We start from the raw sequence: 17,475 nt of genomic DNA on the forward strand, positions 1-17,475 counted from the left end.
AGAATAATAAAGAAATACACACACCAGGTATCTGCCTATTTCAGTAACAGGGGAAGATAGTCTTCATGTAAGTATCAGAAGAGGATTCTTCTTTAATTTCTTTACATTTTTTTTTTTTTATTAACGCATCTCTCTCTCACAAGTAGTGTTTATTTTTTAATATATGAACTTGGCATTGAAACATAAAACTTTACTTGAGTTCTGTAAACTATTCTCCAAGATACTGAAACACATTTTGCCTTTTCTTTGTAAAGGGGGGCTTTCACAAGCATCTAGGTCTGTGCAGATAATTTCTATAAATGTGTATGTTTTAAAAACACATTATATGCTGGTACTCACACAGAACTGGAAGCCAGAATGAGAAACCTCCCAGGTTATCCCATCCTGAAAGTCTTCCCCTCTTTCATTTTCTGATAATAAAGCAAAATTCTTGCCACGAAGTCGTAATTTAACTCCTTTTACCAAAACCAAATCTCTCTGGAGGAAAATCTTTAAAAGAATTGGCAGGATATTCATGCTGATATGTGTGTATGTCAATACTGTTCCTTCTTATGGGATACTCTTTTAAAATTACTTTTTTTAAAAAAGGTCTCAGGTAGTGATATATCTTCAGAAAAATATTCACCCTAAACTAAGTTACATTTCCATGTATTTTCAGGATGTATTTTTTTTTCCTCTTTGACAATATTACAATGCTCTGTTTCAAAGGTTTTTTTTTTTTTTACATAAAAAAATATGTGTAAACAGTATGCTAACTGATGTTACTAACCCTCCAGGTATGGAGGGATCATCTCTAACCCTACCTTAGCAGCAATGTCCTAGGCTGTTTGCATCTACAAATCAACTTCACCATCAGAACATGGTTAAAAAAAAAAAAATTCAGAATTGAAGATTTACAGAGAACAATATAGGAGTTTGAATTTCCTTTCCTTTATTTCAAAAAGTAAAGAATTATCCCAGGTTCTTGGGCATCTCAACAATTAATTTTTTTTCCAAACAAATGCCTCAAAAAGAGAGAGACAGAGAGAGAGAGAGAGAGAGTCTATAAAGATGGGATAAAAAAGGTAAAGAGATGGGATAAAGTCTACCTACTTGCCCAAGAATGCCACTTTCTACAACCTGCTTCACGTGCAGGGAGAGGGGGGGCATGTCTTTTCTCAAAGTGGAGCAAACTTTAAGAATGAGCAATTTATTTGGAAAAAAGGTATGTTCAAGATGCTCAATGGGTTAAAAAAAGAGTTCACTTGAAAGCAAAAATGTGAGATGGTGGAGAGGAAGGAAACATTTATTTAAACCAGCCAGTCACTCTGTTTCCCTTAAAGCAAAAGCCTAAGAGCAGCTCAAATTCTGTGAACACTATTCTCTTAAAAAAAAAAACAAACCAAAAACGAAAGAAACCAAAAAACCTAAATTCAAAAGAAACCATTAAAAAAAAAAACAAACTTTAAGAACCTCTCCTGAGCCATCTCAAAATTGAAACTGTTTCCTTCTTCTGCTCAAGAAGTGCAGGAAATGAACTAATTAAACATTTACTTTTCAATTTAATGACCCTCTCCATATTCTCTACTTGTATTTACTAGGTAGAGTTGAAGTAAATATTCTGACTATATCCCATCCAGGAGGAACTGGTGCCAATATCACTATTTTATAAGTCGCTTGCTAGGAGCAAGTGAGCAAGGAATACAACAGATAGCTTTGCAATAGCCAAATGCAGATGATTACCTCGCTCTGGCAAATTATTTCATTAAAGGCTCAGAGGACTGGATGGAAGAATGGATAGGGAAGGAATCTTTCAGGACTCTGAAGTCTCTAGGTTAGTAAGGAACTCCTCTCCCTCTTCCCCCTCTTGGAGGGACTCTCGTAGGCCCCCGATACACTTTGCCATAAGCAGAAGACTGAGCTGAGGCCCCCCAGTTAAGGCTTGCTCCTGAGCTGCTGGTCCCAGTGGTTCCTGGCCCCAGCTCCCCATAGTTTTGCAATTTGGTCTCTGCATGTACCACAGAGTTGCTGCTCCCCTCAGCCTTCAGGAATGGTTGCCCGACCACTGAGTGTAATGCTAAGGGGACCCTGGCAAAACGGAGGTCCTGGTCCCCTGGGAACTGCACTGACCCTGTGCCCTGGTAACTGCTGGACTCCCCAAGGTGGCTCACAGAGCCCGAGAAGGTCCTGTTCTTCACCAGGGTCTGGGCCAAAGATTCTGTCAAGGCTGGACCAGAGTTGCGTTCATCAGTGTCAGTGGCACTGAACCCTGTTTCAGGCCCATCAGTGTTTCCGTAAGTCCTGTTAGGATGGGGTCGGGTGGAGTAATCCATTGATCTCAAGGCCTGGTGCTCATGTGGCAGGTGGCCAGGAGGCTCTGCTTCAGGCTGGGATAAAAGTTGCAGCAAGGCGGCTGTCACGGCTGGGTTCAACTCCTGCGGGGCGCTGGAAAGATCGCCTTCAACCAGAGGGGGTGGAGGTGGCGGCGGTGGAGGTCCGGGGGGCTCAGGGGGCCTCTTCTCTGGTGGAAGAATGTGAGGAGGACATGCTGTGGAAGGGTTACTTCTTTTAAACACCATCTTAAAAATCACATGTGATTATAAACACAAACACACACACACACACTGCCCAACATAAACAAATATCAATATAAGTAACCAAATATATATAAAGCAAAAAACCTTGGGATCAGGAAATCGCAATTTATAAATAAAATCAAGTGATTAAAAGTAAAACAGTTGCATTCTGGATCTAACAGCTGGTGTTAAAATCATGTATTTCAAATGATTGTCCTGATTTTTGTCTGAGATCTCCTCCATTTCCTTCCTTAAGGAACTGTTCTAATATGTAGGCTGTTGGTAGCCTCCCCACCCCTTTTTGCTGTTGGATCAAAACATTAATGAAAATAAGTAGAAAGAAGGAAGATGAGAGGGAACAATACATATGCTGTGGTCACATATCTAGGACATAATCTTGCTGTACAACAGGAAACTTTGTATGGACTTAGCTAACACATTTTACAGAATGTTTGATGATATCAGGTTAACACGTAAAATAAAGCTAGAAGAATATACAGGTGAGATGTAATTAGTAAAAACCTTTCATTACCATCATGTATACACATACACTTGCTTCTCCCAGTTTGAGCTCCTTCTCCCCATAATCACAGTCTGAAGAAAACCACCGTACTGTCATTCAGCTTCCTATGTTACAGTAATTATAAAAAGTCACTACAGCAATGTCATGCAGAATGGGCTGTTGATAAACATTTGTTTATCTTGGAGACAGTGAGAAGAGTATTTAGAAATGTATTGAACTAATACTATACTCTGTCTTTCCAAAGGTCTTACTAGAACCACTCCCTAGACATTTTGTTACCCACAACTGGATTAATTTGCCTAACCATGGCAATCATTGTCTGATAATGAACTCCTGCCAAGGCAAGAGACTAGAAATGTAAAATGGTGTGAGTTTGAGGACACACAAAACCAAGTAGTCAGAACCATGCCTATAGAGAGTTGGGAGTCACCTTGCTGAAGAAAAGACTGTTTTGGGATATCTTTCAAATGACTGATTTTTCTGTTCCCTAATGAAGCATAGTTTTAAATGTCCATATAATCAATTCTTTATTATGAGACAGTGATATAAAGTCATTACTCAGGCAAGCCAAAAGTAGTTTTTATAATTATAACAATTAGGTATTTTGGTAGCATATATACCACAATTATATTTTGCAAAAACAATCAGTAAAGTAAGCATACCCTTAGTGGGCAGATGAAAGTATTCTGAAAATACTACAAAATTGTTGCGCAGTGGGAGGATAAGGTCAGGTGCTATACGTAAATACAATTAGGGTGACCAAGAGTCCCAATTGCCTGAGACTGAAGGAGGTTCCCAGGTTTAAAACTTTTGGTTTTAAAACCAGGACAGTACAAGGACAAGTTGATCATCCTATATACAGTACCCACTCAATATTTTGTTAACAGACTGGCTGGCTGACTAGATGGTAGAGAAAGCTAAATTAAAGGATGAAAAATTAGCTATAGAAAACTCACAACTTGAAAAGTAGACATCCAAAACCAGGAAAGCTAACTGGACTACAAATATCTCTAGATTTCAGAGTTTTTCACTATCAACACTACACATCTCACTACATAAGAACATCACAGTACCAGTTATTTAAAAAAGTATTTTTGGTCTATACATGAAATGGAACACCAGTTTTGTTTTTGTTTTTTTTTTAATACTAAAGGGCAAACAACTTTAAAAATGCCTAACTGCAAAAATGGACAAAGCTAAGCTTATTTTCTTCCATCTATACTACATTTCATATTTAAACTTTGCCTTTTATACAAATAGTTTAGTTGTATTTCAATAGAACTAATTCTTGAGCTCACATTCTTTCACATTTATGAGAGGACGAAAACTATTTCAAAATAGCAAAGGCAGACTGGTTGTAAAGAACTATTAAAGGCTAATAAAACATCTTAAGAATTAAAAATAAAGATCACATTAAAAAAAACATAGTTATAAGATTTAAAGTGTTAACAATATTGCCAACCCTTAACAGTCTGTACCAGTGGTGAGAGGGATCAATGAAATATACAAATAACTGAAAATTTCATTTTACTAATTAGATTCAACCATAACCATTTCTCAACAAGTACAGAATAGCTAAGTGAAGTGAAGTCGCTCAGTTGTGTCCGACTCTCTGTGACCCCATGGACTGTAGCCCACCAGGCTCTCCTCTGTCCGTGGGATTTTCCAGGCAAGAATACTGGAGTGGGTTACCATTTCCTTCTCCACAGAATAGCTAAATAGTAGCCAAAGGGATAGATTTTCACTTTCTCTGGCTAACTCAGTCTGCCCTCTGGTGGAAGTGCTGATGAACAGCAAAACAGCCACATGAGAGGTAGCAGGAGCAAGATAGTGGAAGAGAGTCACCAACTGGATAATCCAGAAGTGACTGAAATAATTAGTGATGGCATTTTTACTCTCCTCTGAAAAATAAATCCAGTAATTTCTGGCCATGAGCCAGGCCTAAATTTTAGTTCATTTTCACCATTTGGCTGATAGCTTGTTGACTTAATTATTGGGTGAATTTCTTTCAATCACTATGCCATTTAACTTGAATAACTTCTTTCAGTTACTGATTATAATTTTGTTTTGGTTGGTGAGGGGGTGGGTGGTGGTACGAGGGAAGAGAGTATGAGAGATGAGACAAAGAGACCTGCTTTAATTCTAGATTTGCTTTCTCTGTTATTCCACATCCCAGAGTCTCTTAAAAACTATTGGAATTGTTATGACAAAATAGCAAAGCGAGTTAAGAAACACATTCATTAAGAAAGTACAGGAATTCTAGTTCTGCCTCTGCCAATAATATGGTTCCAGTAGTGGGACCACAGATAGGCTTATTTAAATTCCCTAGATTGCAGTTTCCTTATCCACAAAGTCAAGAGGGTAATTTATTTGTTATCTTTTTTGTAAAACTTTACATACAATAACTTATTTGATCCTGTACCAGTGGAAATAAGGCATATACTCTGCACCAACCGATTTGAAATGTGAATGCAACACCCTAAAAATTGAAGGTTAGTGTACTCCAACAGCCCTTGTACATCTTCTCATTTCCCCAATTCATGGGGTCTTCATGGACAGCAAAAATTTCCAAGGAGTTGAAAACACAGATAAGTAAAGATTTTAGAAATAAAGACTGTGAATCAGAATTGACTAGAAAATTTAAACTTCTTTTCCCTCTAATAAATTGCATGCTGTGCTTATGTAAGATCAAGGTATACAATTTCCTTTTTTCAATTTTTAAAAAATAATAATGTTCAGTTCCTAATCTGGGGTCCATTCACTTATCCTTCAGGAATACAGATTTAAAGAAATCATTTTTATATGCTATTTTTTGGAAAGGAAATGTACGGTGTTAATTACCTGCTTAGAAATCTTCTCAAATCATTCTTTGGGAGATTAACAATGATATTTTATTAGGGCTTTCTTGACTGTATGTTTCCAGGAACTCAGTACCTAGCATTCACTGTTCTAGAGTACAAGTGGCTATTTGTACAATCTGATAATGGTTTGCTTGGAAGGCAGATTTTCAAGTGCTAGTACTAGTTGACCACCACGCACACAGTGGTTCAAGATGCATCACTAGCTACGGCTGTGGTTTTCTTGTGTGAGAACATAGGGACTTTACTTACCTACTTCCTAGGAAATGGAAAAATGGAAAAACAATCAGTACACGAAAGGTGTTTTAAGAAGCTTTGAGACTTAAATAAAAGAAGCTGGGCAAGAAATACATCACTTGGTGCTATGGTCTTCTGTAGACTAAGTTACAGAAAAACTGAAACTGAGGCCACTGATGTGAAAAAGAAAACATTAGAGATTTTTAAGAGGATCAACAGCACCTGAGCTCAATGAGATTCATGACCGGTCTGTTTACCTGCTGCCTCCTCCTGTGGCATTGTGGGAGTTCTTCGGGGCCCCTGTGGCCCACTGTTCTTGTCACTGTTGTTTTCCTCCAGGTTGCCTGCTGGCTCCTGGGTTTTCATCAGTTGACTCAAAAGAACTGCCAACATATTCTGCATGTCAGCTGGTGTGCTTGAAGCTTCAGGGGTTGTCTGTTCTGCTGAAGGTTGGACCGCTGGGGCAGGGGCTATCTCCTTCAAAGATTCCTCTGGGGCTGTGGGCTCTGAGTCCTGCTGTTGGGAAGTGGCAGCCGTTAGGGCACTGATGGACTGGTTCAGGGCCTCCAGCTGCTGCTGCATCTCTGGGTTGGAGTGGATGTTAAGCAGCTGTGCCATCTGAGGAATGCTCAGGTCTGTTTGGCTCTGCAGCAGGTTCAGTAACACTGCCAATTCACTTTGATTCAACTGCTGTGTGATATCACCGAGGCCTGTGGAGAGACAGTGGAACCAATATAAGAGGATGAGGTGAGGCAAGGCAAGGACCTTTGCCGTCTTCAACTGACAATAGCAACTTACAATATCCAATGAATGAAGTTTCATTTTGAATGTCTCATTTTTCATGCCTCCAATTGTGACACATTTGTTATTCTTTATATTTTCACTTAAAAATACAGGGACTAATTAAAATATCTCTGTATTGTAAGTAAAAGTGACTTTATCTATATTCTTCAAGATCAGTGATTTTCAGCCCTTACTGTACATCAGGAGAGATTTAAAATTCAGAAGCCTTAGGTCCTATCCCTAGAAATCTGGCAATTGTTCGGAGGTGTTTATGTTTAAAGCTTTTTAGACGATTATAATGTGCAGCCAGTGTTGAAAGCCACTGTTTTAAATAGATAATGAAGGAAAAGTGAGCGAAGGAAGAAAGTTGTAATTCAGAAAAAACGGTTGTACCACAGGAGAGCTACTTTGTTGTTTATAAAAATTCACTATTACACAGTTTTGGATATATTTAGATCAAATAACAGTCCACAGGACTAACTACATTTAGTGACTATGATTTAACATGATTAAATTCTAAGGTCTTATCAAATCTAACACAGACAGGGCTCTGATTATACGTTACCGAGCCATGGGTAAACTAATCTTTAAATTCAGCTTACCTAATTCACTAATTTATGCCACACACTGAATTGAGATATTAGTTTTCAGGATAGGGAAATAATCTATTTTAAGTTTTCTAGACCACATGTATAAAACTGGGCTTATCTCCTTTTCCCCTTACATAATGAGGATATCAACTCTTTAATTCTTCAGTGGCTAAAAATTAAAACACACACACAGACACAAATCCTTACACTTGACCTTCAAAATCTGCCAAGTGCTTAATAAAAGCACAAAGGCTCCTTCCCAGCACTGACCTATTGCATCCCCAGCCCCAGGTTCCACCTTGCCAGGAGCAGGCTGAGGTGGTGCTGGGCTGCTGTTCTTTACAGGCTCAGCACTTGTCCCTGAGATAGTTTCTTTTCGAGAGGCTTTGGGTGGAGGTGGCTCTTCTACCAAAACACCACTTTGTCGCTGCCGTCGCCGTTTCTTACTCCATAATTCATGGCAATCCTGCCAGTGGGGGAGGCTGGAAAAAGACAAAAGGGGAAATGTGTGTGGGAATGTGCACTACTGAGTGAATGGAGGAACAAGAGATTAAAATGGGAAGGCAAAGAGCAAGGGGAAATGGAAAGGATAAAGAAAATATAAAAATAACCAGAAAAGTTAGTAAACAGCAGCAGCGTAAATAGAATCATGGCATATGGTAGTCTGAGGAACTAAAGATCCAAATGCCCAAAGGATTTCTTTCTACAGTGAGAAATGAAGATCTTGCTAATAACAGAGACACACACACCTGCTCTATAAAAATGTCCATAATTCCAGTCAAAATGGTTAAGTTTTATAATTGTTTGTGCTTAGCATAACAAAAATTAAGGAGACTTTTTTTTCTTGGTCAAATTTTAATAGGGAATAAACAGACCAAAGGTGACTGCCTTCTTAATATTTACAAAAAGCCCAGGCAAGGTAGTAATTTAAATCTTGGAACCACATGAGCACATTGTAATTAAACGATCTCTGTGTAAAATCAATGTGTTACTTGGTCTCTAAGGACCAAAAACTGGTTCATTTTTTCTTTCTGCCCATTGAATTTCCATGACTGAATATTTTCATTTGTGAGGTTTAATACATTTCTGGACTTTCCAATACTCAATAAATTCCAGTAAGTTAAATCTTACCACAACACAGATTACCACAGCCAAAATTTCCAATTTTTGCTAAAAAGCTTACATACTTCAGTCACATTCAATGCATCAAAATTCAAGCATAATAAATGAATTAGGACATTTCTTTGGATTATCAGATTTGTAGTTATTACCTGTTCATATACTAACATCTCATACATTTAAGATACAGTGTTCCTATAAGAAAGAAATGCCCATAAACTCTGACGTGAAAGTTATAATGCTGTCAGCGAAAGTCAAAGGTTTCTATCAGAATGTGAGATGGGGAGTGTAGAACCTCTGAGGATCCCACATAATAGAGAAAATTAATAAGATTCTGATAGAAGAAAGACACATTCAGAGACCATGTTTTCTACATAAAAATTCAGGACATATGGCCTGATAGATAGACAAACTACTGGTTCGATCCCTGGTCAGAAAACTAGATCTCACATGCCACAACCAGGAGTTCTCATGCCACAACTAAAGATCCCACATGCCATAACTAAGACCTGGTGCAGCCAAACAAATAAATATTTTAAAAAATAAATACATAAAATTAGGACTGTTCTTGCACGTATGGGATAACATGATCATTGCAGATATAAGGAATTAAAAAAGATGAAATGTTTAAAAACCTCTTTATTTGGTTGGCCACTGCAGCTTCTTTTTTTAAAAAACGTATTATTTTTAGTTTCTCAGGTTTAGAGTCACTACAAGGCCACCAGCACTTACTCTGGAGGATCCATTTTGCTGAGCTCAACATCTTTAAGGAAATCACTCTGTAGAGTCTGTTCAGCTGTACAACGTTTGCTAGGATCTAACGTCAGCATGTGGTCCAGTAAATCAAGTGCTGCTGAAGGAATGCTGTGGAAAGGAAGAGCAAAAGAATAAGTTCACAATTACTCCACAGTTCTTAAGCCTGTAACCTTATGCCAAAGGTCTCTGAATTTCCAACTCCATGTATCTCTGAATTTCCAACTCCATGTAAAAACCATGAGAAGGGAGTTGGAACCTGGCTAAACAAGAAAGCAGATTTGCTTCCACACAGGATTCAAGAAATGCAATAGTACCACAGGTAGAAAACATGAAGCCTTGAATGCAAGACTATGATGAAACTCATAATGCTCAAAAATAAAATGTTTTCCTACAGTGTGTTGGCATAATAAACTGGGATAGCACTAATTCCCCAGGGCAGGAAAAAGCTAAGTCCAAACAACAGCCAAACACATAAACAAATAGATGTACATATTTGTCAAACTCACAAAGAGAATTCTTCTCGTAGGCGCCTTCTATATTGCTTCTTCGGTTTCATTGTATTGAAGTAGGGCAGCTTGATAACATCAGGCCACACAGCTGGACAAGGGCTACCACAGAGTCGACTGAAAACAAAGCAAAAAGCAAGAACAAGGAAGTGAGTGAGCATTATAAATTTTAGCGATTCTAGAAGCAGAAATGATTACCTCCTCAAGTATGGGGGCTTTTGGCTTATTAAACTAAAAGGCATGCAGAGAGGTAAAACCTGACCTTACTGCTTTAAGGACAGAGGAGTTGGCTAAAAAATAGTAATGAGAAAATACTGGCACAATAGTCCAAAATGATTCACATATTTGGCTTTGTAAAACATGTTCTTAATGTCCCACATAGATTTTCATTACCAGTTTTGTTCTGTTCAGTTAGCACTAATTTCAAAGAGCTGAACTGGTCCTATAATGTCCTTGTTGAACTAGCAGAAGAGAGCTTAAGACTGGAATTCTGATGGAAAACTGAGTTTACTGCATAACACATAATGGGTTATACACCATCTTTTTAAAAAAGTGTATATTAGCTTGTCATATTCTTCCCTTTAATCTTATTGCAAAACAAAACAAAAAAACAAAATTCAAATTCCATCCCAATCCCAGACCTTACCCAAACCCTCTATTAAAGGCTCTCTTTTATAACTATCTGTTTACATAATGCATCACTTACTAAACTCTGAGTTCTTTGAAGGCAGGGACCTAGTTCTGAATCCTAAAGTTTAACAGTGATAGGAATTTGTTAGAGAATAGGCTCAATGAATGTTTACTGAATAAAGTTGATCTTAATCTAACCTAAATAAGAATAAACAACTATTCTGAAAACAGTATGCTTTTACATGAAGAACTAATAAAAACTATGCAAATTAAGTAAGTGAAATACACTTACTTACATATATAAGTATGTACAGCCCATGACAAAATATATGGTAAACCTGACTGAAGAGAAACTTACTTGGACCTAAGGAGCATAAAATCATTTAGTAGAATGAATGAAAAGTATTAGAAATTAAAGGATGAGATTACTGATCAACCTTGGGCACTCAGAGCACATACACAGCTGTACCTGATCAGTTCTAGCTGAGCCAGTTCCAGATTGGCTTGAAAAATAGGCTTCTTTGTGAATAGTTCCCCAAGAATGCATCTAGAAATAATAAAATTGAGAGGTCAGAAGAGAAATCCCTGGAGCTTATTTAAAATGTATTTCAATAAACTTTTATAGTGTATCAGGTTACATCTAATATACTAAAAAAGCCCAAAACTAAGGGCCTGACTTTCATAAAAGAAAATACTTCTTATGGTGAAAATAACATTAAGGATTAAGATTTGCTGGTAGATCAAATTTTTGCCACCTATAAAGGACAGTCTATAAGCAGAAACAAGAAGTCAAGGGACTTTCCTGGTAGTCCAGTGGTTAAGACTCTGTGCTTCCAATGCAGGGGGCATGTGCTTAATCCCTGATGGGAGAACTAAGATCCTACATGTCACATAGTGTGGCAAAAAAATAAAGAAAAAAGGAGTCAAGAGTCCTTTTCTACCAATTCCACTGTAAATTTAAGGAAATAGCTAAACACTAAAAAACTCCTCACTTCAATTTTACAAAGATGCTGAGCAATTCCAGTAAGAATAATATTAGCCTTTTTCTTCATCTGCCCTGCAGAATGGGCACTATATACAGCCCTCTTGACATTATATTTCTAAAGTTCATTGTCATCAGTCAGAATCAGTTTCAACAAGACTTTCAAATATATTATGCTTAAATTCTTTCACCATTTTGAAAAGGCCTTTCAAAACTATATTGATATATTTACACAGTCTCCAAGTATCTCTCCATAAATTATTTATTAATTATAAAAGGAAAACTAGTAACTATTTAGTAGTGAAAAAAACACCACCTTAGCTAAGTGACCAAAGTAACATCCCCAGAAAAAGGCAAGCAGGGTTCATGTGAGTACAAATGTAATACCTTAAAAAGAACACTTCTGAAATATAAAAGAATGAAATTCTGCCATCTGCAACATGGATGGACCTAGAGGGTATTGTGCTTAAGTGAAATAAGTCAGACAAATATAGTATATTACCATTTATATGTATAATCTAAAAAATAAAATGAATGAAAGAATGTAACAAAACAAAAACAAACTCACAGATATAGGGAAAAAACTAATGATTACCAGTGGGGAGAAGGAACTGGAAAAGAGCAATATAGAGGTAGGGGATTATGTATAAAATAAATAAGCTACAAGGACAGGAATACAGTCAATATTTTACAGTAACTTGAAATGGAATATAATCTACAAAAATTTTGAATTATTATGTTGTATACCTGAAACTAATATTTTAAATTAACTAAACTTCAAATTTCAGCCAAAATCAAAACCGAAAAAAAGCCAAGTAACTGTTCCAGATTAAGAATGAAAACTAAATGTAATAAGTGCTACTAAACTGGATCCTCTATTACATGAGGTATTGTTGCCAGGACATTATGAGCGTACTGACAAAATTAGTGTGTGAATATATGGAACTACTGGAGAAGGAAATGGCAACCCACTCCAGTGTTCTTCCCTGGGAAATCCCACGGACAGAGGAGCCTGGCGGGCTACAGTCCATGGGGTCACAAGAGTTAGACATGATTTAGCAACTACACGACCACCACTACCATATAAAATTACTTTCAAATGGTTCTGGAAAAAAGATATATATATAGTACACATATACAAACATACATTTTATTCTATGAATATACTGTATGTTATAATATATGTAAGTACATATATATATTATATATACATACAACATACACACACACATATATTTATATGTGTATATATATACACAAACATACATTTTATTCTATGAATATACTGTATGTTATATTTGTACATATATATACATGCAACATATTTATATATGTGTATATATATAGATATAAAATATATGAATATAAAAGAAATGTAGGGCTTCCCTGGTGGCTCAGTGGCAAAAAAATCTGCCTGCCGATCAACGCAGGAGACACGGGTTCAATTTCTGATCTGGGAAAATCCCACATGCTACAGAGCAACTAAACCCTTGCACCGCAATCACTGACACTGCGCTCTAGAGTCTGGGAGCCGCAACTACTGAAGCCCGTGCATCTAGAGACCATGCTCTGCCTGCGACAAGAGAAACCACCACAGTGAGAAGCCTGAGCACTGCAACTAGAGACTAGCCCCCGCTAGTCACAACCAGAGAAAAGCCCATGCAGCAACAAGACCAAGCACAGCCAAATATAAATAAATAAAATTATTTAAAGAAGGAAATGTGGCAAGTTAAAAATCAGTAAAACTAACATAAATGATCTTAAAATAATTATGTTGAGTAAAAGCTGCCAATGTGAAAAAAGAACATGTACATTATGATTCTATTTACCACAAAATTCTAGAAATATAAATCAATCTAAAGAGCGAGCAGGTGGGTGTGGGGAATGGGATGATGTGGACAGTAAAGAGGGACTACAAAGGAACACATGGATAATTTTGCAGCACATTACTTTGGTTGTGGTGATGGTTTCACCAATGTCAAAACAAATTATACACGTTAAATATATGCAGTTTATTATAAATCTCAATTGAAAGGTTCAAAAAATTAGTAAATCTGAATAAAGACTATACTAACATTCTTTGTACTATCCTAGTATCTTTTCTAATTATTTCAAAATAAATTTAAAACATGAAAAAAATTACATCAATACTCTATACTTTTTTATACCTGAAATATTTTTTTCAAAATGTGAGGAAAGAAAAAAAAAAGGACAACAAATCTCTTTTCCGGCCTGTGTTCTGAAATGAGATTTATTTACAAATACTCCTGAAACCAGTGTTTACAGTCAGCCCTCCATATTTGTAGGTACCATATCCACAGATTCAACCAACCATGAACTGAAAATATTCAGAAAATAAATTCCAGAAAGTTTCAAAAAAATCAAAACTTAAATTTGCCACGCTGGCAACTACTGGAACATTTACAGTGTTTAGGTATTATAAGTAATCAGAGATTATTGAAAATATAGTGGAGGATATGTGGGAGGGTGTGTGTAGGCTATATGTAAACACTATACTATTTAATATAACACACTTGAGCATTTTGTAAACACTACACTATTTAATATAACACACTTGAGCATCCCCAGGATTTTGCGTGCAAGGGGTCCTAGAACCAACCCTGCTGTAGGCATGGAGGGACGACTATAATACAGTTTAACTTTGAAATTCTTTAGCTTGACAAAATTTGAGAAAGCAAACAAACGTAGCTTTTAAAGTTATCAGCAACTTTCTTTTAGCATTTGTTAACCTCAAATTCTTACTTCCAACAGTCTCTCAAACCTTATTCAGAGAAAGAAAAGTGTAAGCAAAATTTGTTTCTAATATTAACTGCCAAATCAAATTCCAAATACAGTGTTATCACAACAGGTAAAATAAAACACAGAAAAAACAACCCTGCTGAGTTTACAGACTCTAGGTACAATGTGTTGTATTTGTCTGTGTGGCTTCTCTCTTGATTTTCACACTGAACTGCTCTGCTCCATCGATTAATTCTGCCAAGAACATCCCACAAAAACATCTTCAGAGAGACTACCACAAATCACCAAAGTATTAAGTGCACATCAAAAGTCAAGCAAAATCTCAATTCAATAAGTCACTGAGCTTTTAAAGAAAGCATAATTTTCTACAATTTTAATTTTCAACTGTGTTTTTGTGTTTTCAGTTTCTAGTCCTTCAGTGAGGAAGATATCATTATGTAATCAACACTTGGCTACTGCATTGAGGTGGTAGATTGCACAGAAATAATACCAACAGAGCTATGAACTTTCCCTGTGCATCTTAATGGGGCGTTAACTTCAGACCCTAGCTGTGACAATTTAAAAGCTAATACTGTTAAAGCAAATAGTCCAGAACACAAACATACCAGCTTGAGTCTAAAATTTAACTAAAGCTTCATTTGAGTTGGGTAGGCTACTACAGAAATTAAGCTCTTTCTCCATCACCCTTTTTAATTTTGAAATAAAAGCCCCGTAGTTCTCCTTTGAAAGAATGACATTAATAGAGGAGAGAAAGGATGGAAAAAAGTGATATTGCTCCCTGTGAAGTATATGTGTCAGAATCCTAAAGTATGGAGGTCAAGGTCAGTGTGCATAAATAATACAGCTTAAGAAACAATTAACTAACATGACCTATATAAAATGTCTATGCCCCTAACATACAAACTGTGGTCTCTAAATATAATTTTCTACTAAAAGGACACCTTAAGAGAAATGGCCAATTCTAGGTCTGTGGCAGGAAATGAACTAGATGAGACTAGAACCAGAAAACAATAGAGGCTATCAATTCAACTATGGTTGAGTCAAAAGGTCCCAAGAATTAACCTGAATAAACTCCCAATGACTGACGTCTGGACAGTTTGAAGAGGAATAAGGATGATAACTCTAATGAATTAAAACATGTCCAATATGTTTAAATCCATGAGTTCATAATGACACTAAAAACCAAACCCTAAACAACCTCTCTCTGGTCATCTTTGGAGGATAACAGTAAGCCACCTTATTATTTTGAAAACTGGTAAATAAAATGAAAGATTTAAACCGTTAATAAAACCCTTTAAAAAACTTTTTTTTGGCCCCACCCAGGTGGCTTGTGGAATTTCAGCTCCCCAACTAGGGGCTGAACCCATGCTCTCACCAGTGAAAATGTGGAGTCTTAGTCACCAGACTGCCAGGTAACTTCCTAATTAAGCCTTTTCAATATCATTTGTACCCAAGGTTAGCCAAATAGATAACCTTTCTTTATTCCAAGAAAGAATAAAATGATTAGAATATCATACCACAAAAAAACTCAAATGAATTGATGGATACAGACCACTAATAGCTAACAACACTTCCAAACAAGACAATTACATATTATTACATAAAGTGGTGTGTGTATATGTAACTCCAATAGGGGTGAATATTTTATTAGACATTGTTTAGAACTGCCTGTGTAAGAGGATAATAAAAAGTTGACTAATTTGTAATGGATTTTTTAAATTGTTTTTAAATTTTCTACAGATAATGCACCCAGTTATTGCCTGTACTCTGGACAAGAGGCTCCCACCACTTCCTACCCCCAACTAGGATATACAAGTGACTATGTGATCTGTCAGAAGTACACAAAACCATCTGTAAAATAGTTTCAGGGTCAGTGGGTATTGGGAATCAGACCTGAATTCACCTACAATTTATAGGAAATAAAAATAGAGAACTATGCTTAAAAAATCACCACGAAGATGCAATCAGCAAAGTCTAGATGGTGAGAAACTCTATAGGACAAATAAACCAATTTCTTCTAAAAAAAAAATTATAAAGACGGGGGACCTAAGAGAGATGGAGGGGGAATCTATAATTAAAAGATGAGATATCAATTGCAATCTATGAATCTTATTTGAAACTATGTATCTGATATTAAGAAATATTTAACAGATTTCTTTGAACTCTGGCTAAAAGTTGATCCCTATTCTTTTGAACTTAAAGAAGAGCTGCAAAAAAACAAATGGAGACATAAAACATGATACAAGTTCATCAGTATGTGAGTTACAAACAAAAAAAAGATGAAAGGAATCTTACCCACAGCTCCAAACATCTATTGCTGGTGTATAACGCTCCTCTCCCAGCAGAAGTTCTGGAGGTCGGTACCACAGAGTAATAACTTTGTTTGTATAAGGACGGCTGAAAAATAAAATACAACCATGACATAAATTTACAATGGCTTCTGATGAAAAATACTTGTATAATTAAATGTAAATTAAAACAGCTGTCAATTGGAGATGGGATCATCAAAACAGCTCCATAGCAACCTAACAGTTCAAAAGTAAACTTGACAGAAGATGATGAAGAAATAACTTCCATTCCAATTTGGGTTGATTTATTTCAGTCTAAAGCAGGTTCAAGAAATCAGAAAGAATTAAGTGTCTAAAATCTAGGTGGTAACACATTTAGAAAATTATGGAACTCTTTGGTTACGGCAATTTACAGAATACTAGCATATCCAAGAATAAAAAGGACTTTTTCCTATTTTCCATATGTAATTTTGATGAATGACTCACCTCTCTTCAGAATTATAGAGCCGAGCAAGTCCAAAATCTGCTAGTTTGATCTGCCCACTGTAAAACAAAAATAATTATTTTCATAAGTAACAACAGGAGCTTCCAAATTACACTTAAAAAGTCAAGTTGCTGGGACTTCCCCGACAGTACAGTGGTTAAGACTTGGAGTTTCTGCTTCAGGGGGCACAGGTTCAATTCCTGATCGGGGAACTAAGATCCCACATGCAACAAGATGAGACCAAAAAAAAAAAGTCAAGTGCTAATTTAGGAGTTAAAGGAATTACAAAAATGAATTTTAACCTTTTAGTTCTGCTCTTAACGGTAACTCTCCCAGATTAAGTTTCTTTGACCACACCATTCCACAAAGCCTAAGGGAGTTTTTTTTAGACTACTATTATGTTT

At 36.5% G+C, this 17,475-nt stretch overlaps 1 protein-coding gene across 6 annotated transcripts in view; it reads right to left on the reverse strand.

Moving 5' to 3' along the window:
- The window catches only part of CDK12 (cyclin dependent kinase 12), a 63,154-nt gene that overhangs the window by 21,084 nt on the left and 24,595 nt on the right, over positions 1-17,475 (reverse strand). For 2 of the 6 annotated variants that reach the window (XM_055575998.1, XM_055575996.1), the window contains exons 7-14: positions 17,074-17,130; positions 16,595-16,696; positions 11,027-11,104; positions 9,928-10,044; positions 9,398-9,529; positions 7,817-8,028; positions 6,431-6,883; positions 909-2,527 (exon numbers count right to left, since the gene is read on the reverse strand). In XM_055575998.1, the coding sequence (XP_055431973.1) occupies positions 1,815-2,527; positions 6,431-6,883; positions 7,817-8,028; positions 9,398-9,529; positions 9,928-10,044; positions 11,027-11,104; positions 16,595-16,696; positions 17,074-17,130 (1,864 nt within the window). In that variant the 3' untranslated portion in view covers positions 909-1,814. Of the gene's footprint in view, positions 1-908; positions 2,528-6,430; positions 6,884-7,816; positions 8,029-9,397; positions 9,530-9,927; positions 10,045-11,026; positions 11,105-16,594; positions 16,697-17,073; positions 17,131-17,475 lie in introns of those variants that run through there. The other 4 variants (XR_008712940.1, XR_008712939.1, XM_055576000.1 and 1 more) reach the window with 3 other exon arrangements.

The sequence above is a fragment of the Bubalus kerabau genome, chromosome 4 (assembly GCF_029407905.1).
Source record: "Bubalus kerabau isolate K-KA32 ecotype Philippines breed swamp buffalo chromosome 4, PCC_UOA_SB_1v2, whole genome shotgun sequence".
NCBI lineage: Eukaryota > Metazoa > Chordata > Mammalia > Artiodactyla > Bovidae > Bubalus > Bubalus kerabau.